This window comes from Balearica regulorum, chromosome 1, assembly GCF_011004875.1.
Source record: "Balearica regulorum gibbericeps isolate bBalReg1 chromosome 1, bBalReg1.pri, whole genome shotgun sequence".
Taxonomy (NCBI): Eukaryota; Metazoa; Chordata; class Aves; order Gruiformes; family Gruidae; genus Balearica; species Balearica regulorum.
In genome coordinates this window covers 152,434,024-152,447,980 of record NC_046184.1, presented here as the reverse complement: position 1 = coordinate 152,447,980, position 13,957 = coordinate 152,434,024, and the positions used below count along the sequence as shown (strand labels likewise).

The 13,957-nt window shown below is 39.2% G+C and overlaps 1 protein-coding gene across 9 annotated transcripts in view; it reads left to right on the top strand.

Annotated features, from left to right (window-relative positions):
• Positions 1 to 13,957, top strand: part of MCF2L (MCF.2 cell line derived transforming sequence like) — a 164,597-nt gene that overhangs the window by 5,974 nt on the left and 144,666 nt on the right. For all 9 annotated transcript variants that reach the window (XR_012832987.1, XR_012832981.1, XR_012832985.1 and 6 more), the window contains exon 2: positions 4,141 to 4,340. Coding sequence is in view for 4 of the 9 variants with exons in the window: in XM_075739768.1 (XP_075595883.1) it covers positions 4,163 to 4,340 (178 nt within the window). In the remaining 5 variants the exon portion in view is untranslated. The remainder of the gene's footprint in view (positions 1 to 4,140; positions 4,341 to 13,957) is intronic.

The following is a 13,957-nucleotide window of genomic DNA, read 5'->3' as shown; positions in this document are numbered from 1 at the left end:
GTGACCCCTACCCAATGTTCCCTCTGGAAGCGACTGGCATCACAGGGAGAGAACAGAGCTTTTACATGGGGACTGTGAATTCATGGTGACCTGTTGTACCTACTGCGTTCTTGGAGACTTTCCTTCCTTCCCAACCTAGAGCACAGGCCAAAGCTGTAATGTATCTGTGCCTGTTTTCATACAATGGTAGGGAATTACCACATTCATTAGGTGTACTTTGCCAAGTCCCACATCTTCCTGTATGTTTTGCTGTGTCCCCATTAGAATTATATTTTGATAAACCTCACTGAGCTGAGAAGCAGGTCTTTATCTGAGTTTGCATAAGATGTAGCTTAATAATTGGTGTCAGGGAGCAGCAAGAACAGGGCTGCTGCACAAGAGGGGCCGAGGGTGGTCCCAGCACAGGCTCACCAACCACAGTACTGCGCACAGAAGCTGAACACCACAACTGGATGCTGGTAACAGGCTCTACCAGCTGCCCTTCACCTGGCAAGCAATGAACACGATCCCTCCAGGGAGTCCAGTTAGGAGTGAAAGGATCCAGAGTCAGGACTCAAAGCAGCGCTGTGACATGGAAGGACATAGAGCTGCTGGAGCGAGTCCAGAGGAGGGCCATGAAGATGATCAGAGGGCTGGAGCACCTCTCCTGTGAGGACAGGCTGAGAGAGTTGGGGTTGTTCAGCCTGGAGAAGAGAAGGCTCTGGGGAGACCTTATAGCAGCCTTCCAGTACCCGAAGGGGCCTACAGGAAAGCTGGAGAGGGACTGTTTGTCAGGCAATGTAGTGACAGGACAAGGGGTAATGGGTTTAAGCTGAAGGAGGGTCGATTTAGATTAGATGTTAGAAAGAAATTCTTCATTGTGAGGGTGGTGAGGCACTGGCACAGGTTGCCCAGAGAAGCTGTGGATGCCCCCTCCCTGGAAGTGTTCAAGGCCAGGTTGGATGGGGCTTTGGGCAACCTGGTCTAGTGGAGGGTGTCCCTGCCCATGGCAGGGGGGTTGGAACTAGATGATCTTTGCGATTCCTTCCAACCCAAAAACCATTCTATGATTCTGTGACGTGGGCCTGCCCAGGGGACGGGGCTGTAGGCAGGCATGCCAATGGCATAGCTTAAGCAGGGACTGAAGGCCTCAGGCTGAACTTCTGGGCCCGTGGGTAGAGGTCCTGACTGAGGTTAGTCAGGTCTTCAGGCCCTGACAAATGGATCCAAATTCTGCCCTTCCTTTTCCTTGGGTACTTCACCAACTTTGATGTCTGCAATCTGGTTTAAAACAAACCCAGAAAAACCCAAACCCACAAGCAGGATTAGGTTTAGCATGCAAAACTGATATGCAGGAGCAATAGTTTAGATGTGTAAATGTCAAATGGAGATTTCATTCTTGGGGTTTTTTTTCTTGGTACATCAGCCTAGTTTTAATGCTGGTTGGTTGGGTCTTCTGAAATAAGAAAAACTCCTTGTGCTTGCAGTATCATTGCAGTGATCCAAGTGGACGTATATCCGTCAGGGATGCTGTGTCTATTTGGAACATTTTACATTGAATCTTAAGACAAAAGAATAAGTTTGGGTTTTTTGTTTTTGTTTCTCCTTATTTTTAATATATTTTCCTTCTTATAGGCAATCTTGGTCAAATCATTTTTGTGAATGTCTCTGCGAGCTGCCTCTCTTCATGAAAGTATGAAAAACATACATAGTGATTATGTCACGGCCCTCCCATATTTTTTTTTCCCCAACTTCTTTGCCCTCTGAGTCCCTGAGCTGTTGGCTTAAAAATGAAGTTCACATTACTGCTCTTAAAATCCAAATAAAGATGATGAGTGGGTCAGAAAACTAATTAATTAAAGTAGGATTAAGGTCATAAATGGAAGTCTCTAACTGCATGTTCAGATAGAATTATTTCTGGTTATCTTCAGGAGTTGCCATTGCTTAAGGAAAGGCAATAAATTAAAAAAATTATTCCTAGAGTAATTTGCTGGCTACTGAAGAGCTGTTTTTCAGTTTACCTTGCATAGGGGAAAAACTACTGCAAGTTTAAGGGATTTTTGTCTCTGCCCCATTTCTTGGGGTAAAAAGCAGAAGTTCTGGACAGAAAAAGTTCAAACTTTGCTAAGTGGCTTTAAGAGGAAAAGTCTATTTATTTAATTTCTCAAGTGTAAGGGTAATTGAAAGAACTTCCCCTGCTCGCACAGAACTGAAAAACCAAACATTGACTGCTATGAAATGCTTCTTTCATTAAAACCCTGGTGCACGTGCAGTTTAGGTGCCCACGTGTGCATGTTTGCGTCTGTCATTGCACGCTGCTTGTCAAACAGTTGCAGAGACAGATGCAGCTTAAAAGTAGGTACTATGTACTGCATACATTATTTACAAGCAACTTATGCTTTAGTACAGCCATAACTGTTTGCTGCTACCTGTGCGATGAGGATGTGTGCACCGAACCTGTCAGGTTCAGCATCTATAGAAAGAGTTGAGCAATTTGCTTTTAATTCAGTTACCCGTCCTTTGGCAAAATGTTGCAAAGCCTCAAATTTTGGGAACAGGCGAAGAGAGAATTGAGGAAACTGGCTGAAAATAAAATAAAATTACTATCTTTAAACTGGGAAAAAGATGCACCTTGCAGTAATATTTGAAGAGGAGTGTTTTATCTGGAAATCTTCTCTTCTGTTGAAGTAGTAATGTAATGAGTGACAGAGCAAGTACTTAATCCTTCATAGGTGATTCCTGGGACATCTGGTAACTAATGTGAGCTTGGTTATTTTTGTCTGTTTGCTTTTAAACAGATAACCTTTTTATATCAACCCTTTTTTATGGCGTTTACTTTCTTCAGGTCTATAAAACTGTCACCTTTAAATGTAATGTAGAGAATCTCTACATGTATTGTTAATATCAGTGGTCTGGAGTTATGTTTTTACTCCATCTAATGAGCATCTAGAAAGAGAGATATGCTAGTAGCACTTGAATGGGATACTTTTAGGATAAATGGAGATTGTGTATCTCTTCCTTATCTGAAAATCATTAAATTTACCTGGAGAAATGCATATCTTCCCTGCTGGGGCTTGATGTTTTCCAGATAGACTTGGAAAAGCTTGTTCAGGTCCCTTGTGCTTGGCGGTTCAGGCCATTTTTTGTTGCCCCAATGCCCTCTGGAGTGCCCACAGGAACAAACCCATCTCTGGATGTGGTGTAATTTCCTGAAGAAATGACATCTTGCTAGCACTTTGCAGAATTCCCACATACTGTTTAGCAACTGTAAGTATTTGGAAAGCTCAAGCTGCTTCCCTATGTAGAAGAAATCTTTTACAGTTAATGGTGATTTAGTGGTAATTTCAAGAAGGGGGTGATTTTTGTTTATAAAAGAGTAAAACCACTGTAGTCCTCTGGCATTTGTATATGTAAATTGAGAAATCTGCAGGTCTTACCTGTAAGCGCAAATAAGCCTGATCATTAGCTCTGTCTAGGCTAAGGGAACCATTACCCCTTTCTTATGCTCAGGAAGAGAACAGCCCTGAAGGATGTGGGCGCTGTGTCAGAAACCAAAGCATCTCTCTGCTTCCTACCATGTTTCCAGTGTCAAATTTTCCTTTGGTTAATCTGTTTATGAAAATTTCAAACTGTAATTTCAGCCCCCCCCCCGTGTCATGGGAATAATGATTTCCCCTCCCCTCTTTTATTTGTGCATTATTTCACTTTTTGACAGCCCATGTTCTAGGGTGTTCTTTCACCTAGTTAAATTGGATTTCAGAGCTACATTTAAGATAAATATTGACTTGTGCTGAAAATACAAAGTGATACTGATATTTTTTGCTTTTATACAGTTGGTACTAAGATTACATGTAATTTCATATTTGTATATTGTTTGGGGTTTTTTGTGATTAGCTCTCTGACTTCCGATATAAGCATTTTGAGAAACTACAGGGTACTCAAGATTTTTATTTGGGGTACAATACCATGCATGGCTATTATGAAATGCATATGATACCATAAATGTCTGTTATAAACTGCATGTTTTTTTTTAAATAGAATCAAAGATACAGTAATCTGTATGTAACTGTCAATCTTAACATTATTTGAGCCTTTTCTTTCAAGTAGCTAGGTTTTTTCCTTCTTGCAGAAAATGATTTTCTGTTTGTTTTGAAATTCCAGAAATCAACTTAACAGCATTTTCATGTCTGACTACTGGTATTGGAGGCTGATCCCGTGCAAAGAAACTGGAAGCTGTAACTGTTTCTCAACAGCCAACCAGTCTAATGAAGCGAAAGAAGAAGATACAAGCCATCAAGTTGTGGTGTCAGATATCATGCAGCTTGTGCGAGATAAGCAGGAGATGCCAGAAAGCACAGCAGGTGAGAAATATATAGTATATTTTGAAAATTGTCCAGCTGGCTGCCAAGCTGTGAGGAGGGCTGATGGCTTTAAGAATTATTGCTAGTGATGAGACACCAATGCTAGGAGAGTAGGGCAAGGAGCCCAAATAAAGGAATAGCTGAGTACTCACTTAGAGGAGGGTGATGTCACCACAAAAAAAAAAAAAAAGTTTAGTAGCAGCCAATGAAAACTGAAGACCTTTACTTGGGAGGACTGATGCTTCTTATAAGAAATTTAAATAAGTCCATAAATTAATTAATTAGCAAAAAATACTCATCCCGGAGAAACCTGACCTACCTTCATACAGTTTTAAAATCATACTCTAGAGAAACTACTGAGAAGCAAGTACAAAATACCTCTCCACCTTATCACGTTGCTTTTGCTGCCATGGTCCGTAAGCAGAAAACTGTAGTGAGTACTAGTTTATAGTTACGGGGATTAAGAATACCTTCTTTCCCCTGTACTATCTGCTCTTATATTTACTCATGCAGGAGGATGTTGCATTCATATATGAACTATGTGACCTTTGCCATGGTAGCAGAGCAGATGGACTATAATTCTATAATGTGATTAGCCGTTGCATCTGATAGCAATTGGTCTTTATTAACACATCTTCATTTCATTTTGTTAAATAAATTTTTAAAAAGTGTCCTAGGTAATTAAAAAATATCTACACATATTCATGCAAACCTCTCTAAGCTGGAAAGATGATCCAAAACCAGAAAGGCGAAATTCACTAAAGCAGCTTTGCATTTAATATAGAGTTACAAAGCAGAATATGACTCCTTTGTAATAAAAGAGAAAAAGCTCATTCTTTCAGCCTGAATGAGCTAATGATGTTGGTGCTACTACAGAATGATTCATATTCTGCTGTAGCTTAACAGGAAGTAGTTATTAAGAGTTATTATTTGTGTATTAGTGAGATCTTGGCCAGAATACAAAATTTGTTTTGAGGGCAACAAAGCAAGATGCAAAAAAATCCTGCAGAAATTCCAGAGGAGGATGTGAGGATTGGTCAGAGGTTTACAAAATACAGCTTCTGTGGAAATAAGGAGAGTGTATCTAGACTACAAGAGAAAACATAAGGGAGAGCACGTATATTCTGACTTTCCGGTAAAGATCTTTGTAAGTTGTGGAAGAAGGTTGACATTTGGTTGGTTTAATTTTCTTGTTGTCCATATCTAATAGAATAAGAAAAGAAAATGTGAACTTGATTTCTTCAGATTTAGACCTAATTGCAGCGATTGTTAAACTCCTGTTAAACTTAAAGAGCTTGCGCAGTCTCTAGCCTGTTCTTAATGAAATCTCCCGTGAAAGAAACCACTGCTGGAGGTGAGTTAGGTGTACTTGATTCCAGCTCAGTGCTTTAAGCTAGACTAAGAGATTTCAAGAAGACTTTTTAGTATGGTGCTTCTGTGGTGTGGGAAGGCAGGCCTGAAATATGAAGTCAGAGGAGGGGTTGTTCTGTCTTGGGTCATCTGGAGGGATTTAAATAGGAAATTGCTACTCTTCCTCCCCAGAAATTCAGGGGAGAGCTGTGTTAGGTTCTGACTAAGGGGGGTGTGTGTGTGTGTTCTCTGATGTAACAGGGAATCAGTGGTTGACTGGTTGATCTGCAATGGACGCTCAGTAAGCTGCACAGATCAGAATGAAAGCAGTGAAGGCAGACTGGGAATTGAGTGTATATACATAGTCCATAGGCATGGGACTGCCTATAATAACCTGCACATACTTGGCTATGCTTGTTTCCCCTTTCAGCTGTGACTGCTGTCCTTCTTCACTGAAATCCATGTGAAAGGAGCATGAAATTTTGTGAAAGAAGTTCTGGACTAAGTTTCCTGGCCTGAGATATTTTTCACTGATGATTACATCCTTGCCTGGCTTGACAGCTGAATTGCAAGCTGTTAATCAAAACTGAAAAGCATTTCATAATACTCTTTATGCCTGGAAAACGTGGGATGTAGTTTTCAGAAAAATGTATGTTTTCTTTTGACTTGAAGAAGAGAGCAGTGTGTATGTAGACTGAGAAAGGCGCTTTCCCACAGCTAGGTATGAGAAACTGAGTTGCAGATAATTTTCTGGTAAAGTTATTAAACTTGAAAATTTAATTCAGTATGAAAGCTTTTTCTGTGTTGTAACTGATACTGTTGCTAGTATTGGGAATTGAATGAATCATTATGTTTGTGGCCATTTTATTGGGTTTTGATTTTTAACAAATTATTGGTCTTATTTGATGCAACCTGCATGTTAATATTTTCTGACTTTATCAAGGGACTGTTAAAAAGAATCTGCTGTGAAAAGAACTACAGCGGCATAACATGGCGAATATTTAAAATGGGCAATTAGTGTGTTGGGTATGTGGTGGGATGAGCAGTTGTTTTGCTCTAGTTCTAATACTTGTTCAAATACTGATTTCAGGACAAGAAGCAAGTATTTTTGTGGTTGGTAAAGAAAGCCATAGCACCTTGTTCTGTGAAGCTAAGCCTGATAGTCTTCTGGTGGGAAAAGGCAGAAAGAGAAATGCTGCTGTGGAAAATGAAGCCCAGAAATGTTGTTGGAGTCTTTTTTCCTTCTCTGTTTTCAGCTTCTGTGAGGGAATGTGAGGGGTCTTAGTCTCTCATGCAGATTAAACATACTGTAGGATGGAGAGCATCTTGCTGCTCTTAATTAAATTATTGCTGAAGTTTTAATGCCTTTGTTCCCTCCCCCTTCCCAGGAACTCATCTGTATACTATTGATACTATATTAATAACAGTATTTTTACTGCAGTTTTTCCTAGAAGTTATAATTAAGATCAGATCTTCATTGTGTCTCTGAGTTTACATACTTTTGCTTGAGAACATGTTGCATCTTGGAAGGCTTAAAAGTCTAGCTTGAAAGCAACAGATGAAGAAGCATGCACAATTCAGCCAGAGGCAGAGCACAACTGAGATGGAAGCATGATAATGTCTGACTAACTTGTGTGTGCTATTGCTTATTTCAAATTGTGTAATACATCCTTACCCCTCTTGTCTTCAGAAGAGGCTGGAAAATGGAAAGATCATGGGGAAAGGATGGAGGCATGGAAGACAGTTGTGAGTCTTCAAAAATTAAAAAAAAAAAAAAAAAGAAAACCCGGTATTGCTGTAACTTCTCATTCCCTGTTGTTCTGCCTGTTTAGGGTTAGACTTCAGAAGTGTTGTGCTTGGAGGCCTGTTTACATAACAACAATGTTGTTTCTTGTTTGTTTGGTTTTTTTAATAGGGATTTTCTGCTCTGGAGATGGTCCCCTTCAAACAGTTGTTTTTTCCTCCACTCGTATTCCAGACAGATCTGGACTGATCTTTTCACTTAGGGTTTTTTCAGCCTCCTGCCATAATGCTAAAGCAATAGGGAAGCAGAGGAAACCTTTTGTGGTGTCAAGATTTGCTAGTGTGACGTCTTGGGAACTGTAATTGCTGATGTAGCAAACAGCCATGAGGGTGCTACAGTCAAAGCTTTTACAAAAGTAAGGGGACTATCATGACTCTGCCCAGGTTTTGAGGAATCTAAGGGTACAGGTGACTGCTGACTGAAGTCTGAAGGCTCCCTGGTTCAAACCTGAGAAGAAATGCTTCATGAGTAGAAAAATTTTTTAAACCATTTTAAATCATAAAATGGGTGTCTTTTTACTATTTTACATGATTGTTAGGATTTTTGAATGAGAAGTCACAAGGCAGCTGAAAAGACAGCTGAGTGACTACGTGATGTGCCAATTCTAACACTTGTAAGAGTGCTGTGAAACAAACCATCAGCTGTTGCGCTCACAGGCACGTGAAATGCTCATCTGTTATTTTCACGTGCTCTTGGAAAGAAATGTGCTTGGTACCATCTCAAATCGTACATTGCATTGTTTTCCATGCATAAACACCTTTTAGGTACTATTCAATGGCATTACTGAAGCTGACAGCTTTGACTGAATTATGTACCTGCTACAACATCACTGTCTGGAACAGGTTACATTATCAAGACCACTGATGGCTCATCACATACATCAGAGGGAAAAGGAACCACCAACATGCTGTGTCTCAAACATTTGTACATCCTGGTAACTCCAGTTATACTCTGAACCCAGAGTATAACTTCAGTTATACTCATTACCCCTTGCTTCCAGTAGTCACAACTATATAAATAGAAGATTTCAGCAGTAATGTACAAGGGAAACATTGTAGGCGTTCATTGTTATAACAATTATACTGTTTCAAATTAAGTGACTTTTCAGAAAAACAATAGCTAATGCTGTTTGGATCAAGTCCATTCTATTCCTTGATGTCTACAAATACAACCTTTTAAAAATCATAACTAAAAATAAGAAACTTAAAATAATCTCTTAGAAGCTGCTTTAATTGGTAGCTAAAAGAGTACCAGGATTTAATCCAGTGCACTTTCAGGGAGAAGTCCTACGTTTATGCAATATATTTGGAAAGATCCTTGGTTCTTGGAGCTGTTTTATAGTCTCCAAGAAGCTTTATCGTACTCAATATCTCACTAGAATTTTAATACTAATTTGCAAAGCTGTATATATTACATCATACCTCAAGTAACAACTTGATGAAAAGTTTTTTTTTTTCAAGGGATTACTTATAAAGTAGATTAATACAGCTAGCCGGTATATGTAGAAAATGAGGTTATGAATATCATACCAAGTATTGTTGGTGAAGTTGTTTGCATACTCAAAAAAAATAAATTAAAATGTCAAGGTAACAACGAATTTTGTGAGGCAGTCGGAGATTTCTTCTGTGTTAGAATTCCATATGCAGCTGTGACAAGACTGCTTTTTTTCATGGGAGTGACAACAGCGTCCTGTTATCTGATTAACATTGGTATGTCTTCTGTGGAATGAAGATGGCATTATAGACTTCTCAGCCTGTCCATGCAGATGCTAAATAGCCCATGACCTTTTTTGCCTTTAAAAACAAGCCAACTAGGGCAGGAGTCCCTAAGCTGTAATATACAAGCCACTTGGTGATGCATGGTCCAGCACAGAGCTGGGATCTGTTGCTGTCCCTGGTGGTATCTGTCATAACACTCAAGGAGGGGGGGGACTAGATTTATTTTCTCTTTTATGAACATAGAACTGGCATCACCATAACTGTTGGCAGAGAAAAGTATTTGTTTTGCTCTATGCTTCTCTTTGTCTGCTTGGTGGCAGTGGGTTGTCCCTAAAGGACTGCCTGGATTTTACTGTGGGAGCGTTTAAGTATATCCATGCTGAGCTTTCTGTTTGGTACTAGTAGTTTGATTAATGTGAAGTGCATGTCCAAGTAAGATATAGCAGATATTATGTGTGCACAGTTAGCATTTTTTTAGTGTTCGAGGCTATTTGCTTACAGTGGAACTCAATTATATAAATAAATGTCTCTACAGGCCTGTTCCTTTACTGGCTGCTGTAGGACTGGTATCAGTTTCAGCATGTTTGGGCCAGTGTTTTTATGTGTTTGTTAGTTAAAAGAGCTGCTTTTTATTAAAATGGAATTTCTACTGAAGGAATTTGGCAAATTCTTGCAAGTTTAACTCCTCAAAATGAGACATGTTTAAAGTTAATTGGAATAATCTATCTAACAACATGGAAAGGAGAACCTTTGCATGGTAAACCTCATCTGTATTGTGTTCCTGCTTCAAGTAATAGAGCAATGAAATCCCAGCTTGATTAAAATCGGTAGGAGTCTTGTCAGGATTTTCGTCTTAAGACTTCTAAGCTATGCAGGTTAACCAGCCTCTTAAATGAAATTAATATTAAACATCTTACTCTAATTCCTTCTTTCCTAGGAATTACAGCAAATATGGAACATATAAAAATAACTTCTTGTTCAGCTAGCAGCATTCAGTTCAAGAAGTCAGAGCAGACAAAGCACCATTAGTGCAAAAAGGCATTGCCAGCTAAAAGTGAGCTATGGAGAGATATTTCAGTAATGTCAGCAATAAAATTCAGAGCGTGTGTATGTATGTGTGCATATATATATGTCTGTAACTTTGTGCCACACTTGATGAAATTTCAGTTCAAATGCTGTTTGCTTTCCTGCCTGTGTGGGTATTTCATACAGTAAAAGAGAAAGAATGCAGCTTTAAAAAAAAAAACCAAAAAAACACCAAAAAACCCAAACATTTTCAGGAAACACAGTGCTGCCTGAAATTACTCTTAGCCTTTGTTAACTGCTAGTCTTTTTTTTTTTTTTTTTTTTTTTTGCCAGGCCATTAAGATAAAGTTGAAGAACCTATGGTTTCATCTGCAGCTATAGTGAAGTCATGAAAGCATTTTTAATTTTTCTTCAGAGTTCTCTGAGCCCAGTTGGGAAAAATTTTAGAGTTGTTCCAAGTATTGTGTGCTGCAGTGGCGTATACTGATCCATCGCAATGGTGTATTAGGTGTATTGGAAATACCTTTGCTGCATTGTTGCGCTTCCTTCTGCTTTTTCCCTGTTTTCTGTTGTAATAAGCAGCCCAGCCACAGCATTTGTTATTTTTCCTTTTCTATTCTCTCATTTCCTAGAGAGTCCTTTGGTTTTCAGAAAGAGTTTGGCTGGGGTTCCTTGTTAGCCATGAGATCATGTGAACCTGAGAGGTATAGCTGGAAGCCTACCTGCCTTCATTTCGCTGCCTGTTCTGTGCTTGGAGAGCTCCTTGCCAAGGGAGAGGCAAACACCAATAATCTGTACAAAGCAGCAAGGACTTTTAAAGGTTAAGTTAGGGGAAGCTATACCCACTTTGTTCTGCGTAGTTTTCAGAACTGGAATTGGAGTTTTATCAAATAGTGGCATTTTTATGTTGCATAGTGAGGTATGAAATTATTTTCTAGCAATATTAAGCTAGTAAAAGTTAATACACTTTCTTGGGTTTATATATTTTAATATTATGTAGTTATAGATGTCCTTTTGTTTATGATCTACTTGAAATATATGGCCATTTAATCAGAAGGGAAAGCATTAACATGTAGTTTATTATGAAAATTAATAGCTTTTGTGATACCTCTGAATGTAATAAATCTTTCTCTTGATTTAAGTCATGCTTCACTTTTCAGATATTCTCTGTGCAGGATGAAACATTAGATACTTGCTGAAACTAAAGTAGGAAAGCTTTGTCAATTCTGTTTAGTCCCTGACATGAGTACCTTTGTGCTTTTGGTGCCTCACATGGCTCCAAAGAAATTGGAAAAGTGCCTAAGCAGCAAGTGTAATTGAAATTCAGGAGGGGTTACATGTCTAACCTGTTTAAGCAGTCTGTAAATCCCATTTTTCAGCATCTATAGCCAATGAATGTCTTTGTAGCTCTACTTGATTATAATATCTAATCAGGAAAAAAACAAACTTATAGAAAGTGGCTTATTCTTTTGACAGGGTAATGCACGACCTTAGATATCTCCTGCCACTGTGCTTCTCATGTAATGAAGAGCAGTCACATGCAAGTTTAGGTCTTCCTTGCTGGTAGTCTCTTCCACTTCTGTAATGGTAGACCACTCACTGGATTTGGCACTTGCTCCTAAGGCTGTGAAGATGGAGAAGTTGTGAATGTAAACATTCACAGGGTCTTGCATAGGTGCAATAGAAACCATCTGAGCTACAAGGTTTCACATGCTACCTTAATAACAATTTCAGTGTCACCTACACATCTGTAGGGTAAAAAGTGGTGAGTTAGATTGATTCACTGACTTCCAGCTGGACCATTTGTCATGGAAATGATTTGCTTTGCCTCTGTTCTAGCCGATACCCAGATTAGATGTTGGGTTCAGTTGTTGCCTCTGGCACTGAGGAATTTCTCAGGGCTGTTGCATGCAAATGCACAGATTTGCTGGGGTTAATCAATGCATTACACTCTTTGAGTGTTTAAAAAGTCAAACCATCACTACATAGGAGGAGGGAGCTTTGATAACAGAAATATTGGAAAATAATTAAATAAAAAAACCCCCAACGCTTAAATAATTTATTTCAAATCTATTTTTTGCATTTTGCTATAGCTACAACAGGTGTTTATGTCCACAAGTGAGGTGCGTAAAAATCTTCCTACCACTAAAACTAGACTGCTTTCTAGGAACACCTTTTGTTCATTATTCACAGGTACAAACTGCAGACTAGTTGCATACTGATATGGCTGGGTTTCTTTGCTGCTGAAAATTGTGCTGGTTTAGAGTTGACTAGAATTGGTTAAATGGCCAGCTGCCAAAGGAAAGCCTTTTCCTCCGGCTAAAGATATTGTGTTTGTTTTAATTGCTAGAGGCTAAAGAAAGTTTATTTGATTTGGACATGCAATTTAAGTTTCTTAGTGAGCAGTTTTATTTTCTCAGCTCAGCTTATCAGATCTGCTTAAGCTGGTTTGCTGATCATAAGGTACAGTAGAAAAATTGTGATTCTTTAAAATTATTTGTTGCACATAATTAGATTATTGCTTGTAGTCTTAAAATGTCACCTAAACTAATTATTGAACAGAATAATATATTTTCCATTGACCATTACTAAAAAACTTTTTTATACAGAGAGGAGGAGGGAAATAAATTTGATATAGCATCTGGGGTCTGTCAATTTAAGCTTACTCCTGTCAAATTTGTGTAACCTGTTTTGCAAAGGCTTACCTGGAGAAATACACTTTTGCTTATTACTCAGTGTGTGGAGGGAGGGAAGGAAGGCTCTGTGGTAGTCACGCAGCACATGTGACATCCATCCAAGAATCATTCTGGGGCAAAACAGTTATGCTGAAAATGATGAATCTACTCAGGTTTTTTTTAGGGAAAGCAGCAGTGGAAAATAAGGTGCCTGGGATTAACTGCTGCCAAGGAGACCTGTCCAAAAAGGTGAAAGTTCCAGGGAAACTACATCAATGTCACTTCTGCTGAGGTTTCTGAGAGGTCGGGAGCAGGTCCTTGAAAAACCAGGCAGTCTTGCCAGCAGCTTCTGTTTCCAGTAAGGTGTGTGGATACGTGCATGACATTGTGTATGTACAGAGAAGGTACTGGGCACCTCTGTAATGCTGTCAGGACTTGCCAAAAAAATCCAGTTGGGACAAGGCTGGTGAGCCTAAAGCAGAGTCAGTTCTCTTAATGCTGCCTGAAGTCCTCTTGACTAGCACTCTGTGTGCTGAGGAGAGGTTTTTTCCGGGAGAAATCCTGGAAGTTTCTTTTTCTACATAGGCAGAGCTTGCAGTCAGAGGAGCGTACGTAGGGGGGAAATACAGCAAAAATGCGCCATTACACATGTTAAGGAAACTGTTTTACTTTTTTCCCCCTCCTTATTAATACTTATTTTGAGAACCACCTCTCATTTTAGAACATATGCTGTAAGTTCTAGAACTGTACTATATATAGAAATATGTGGTTCCATTTGTGTACTGTATTATGCTTTTGTATAATTCCAGCTCTGAGCAATAGTACTATGTGGTATATCACATACCCTGGTGTATTTCATTCCACAGAAATCATCTGTGCCTGCCCTTTTCACTGTTGCAAAACACATTTACATAGGAAGGCTATAAATGAGATTCTAGAAGGTATCACAGTGGCATACGTGTGTGCAGCCAGGACCAGTCCTGGGGGAAGCAGCTGGGTTGCTTTCCCATTTTACTAACTGGTGTGGCTCCAGCAGGGCTGCTG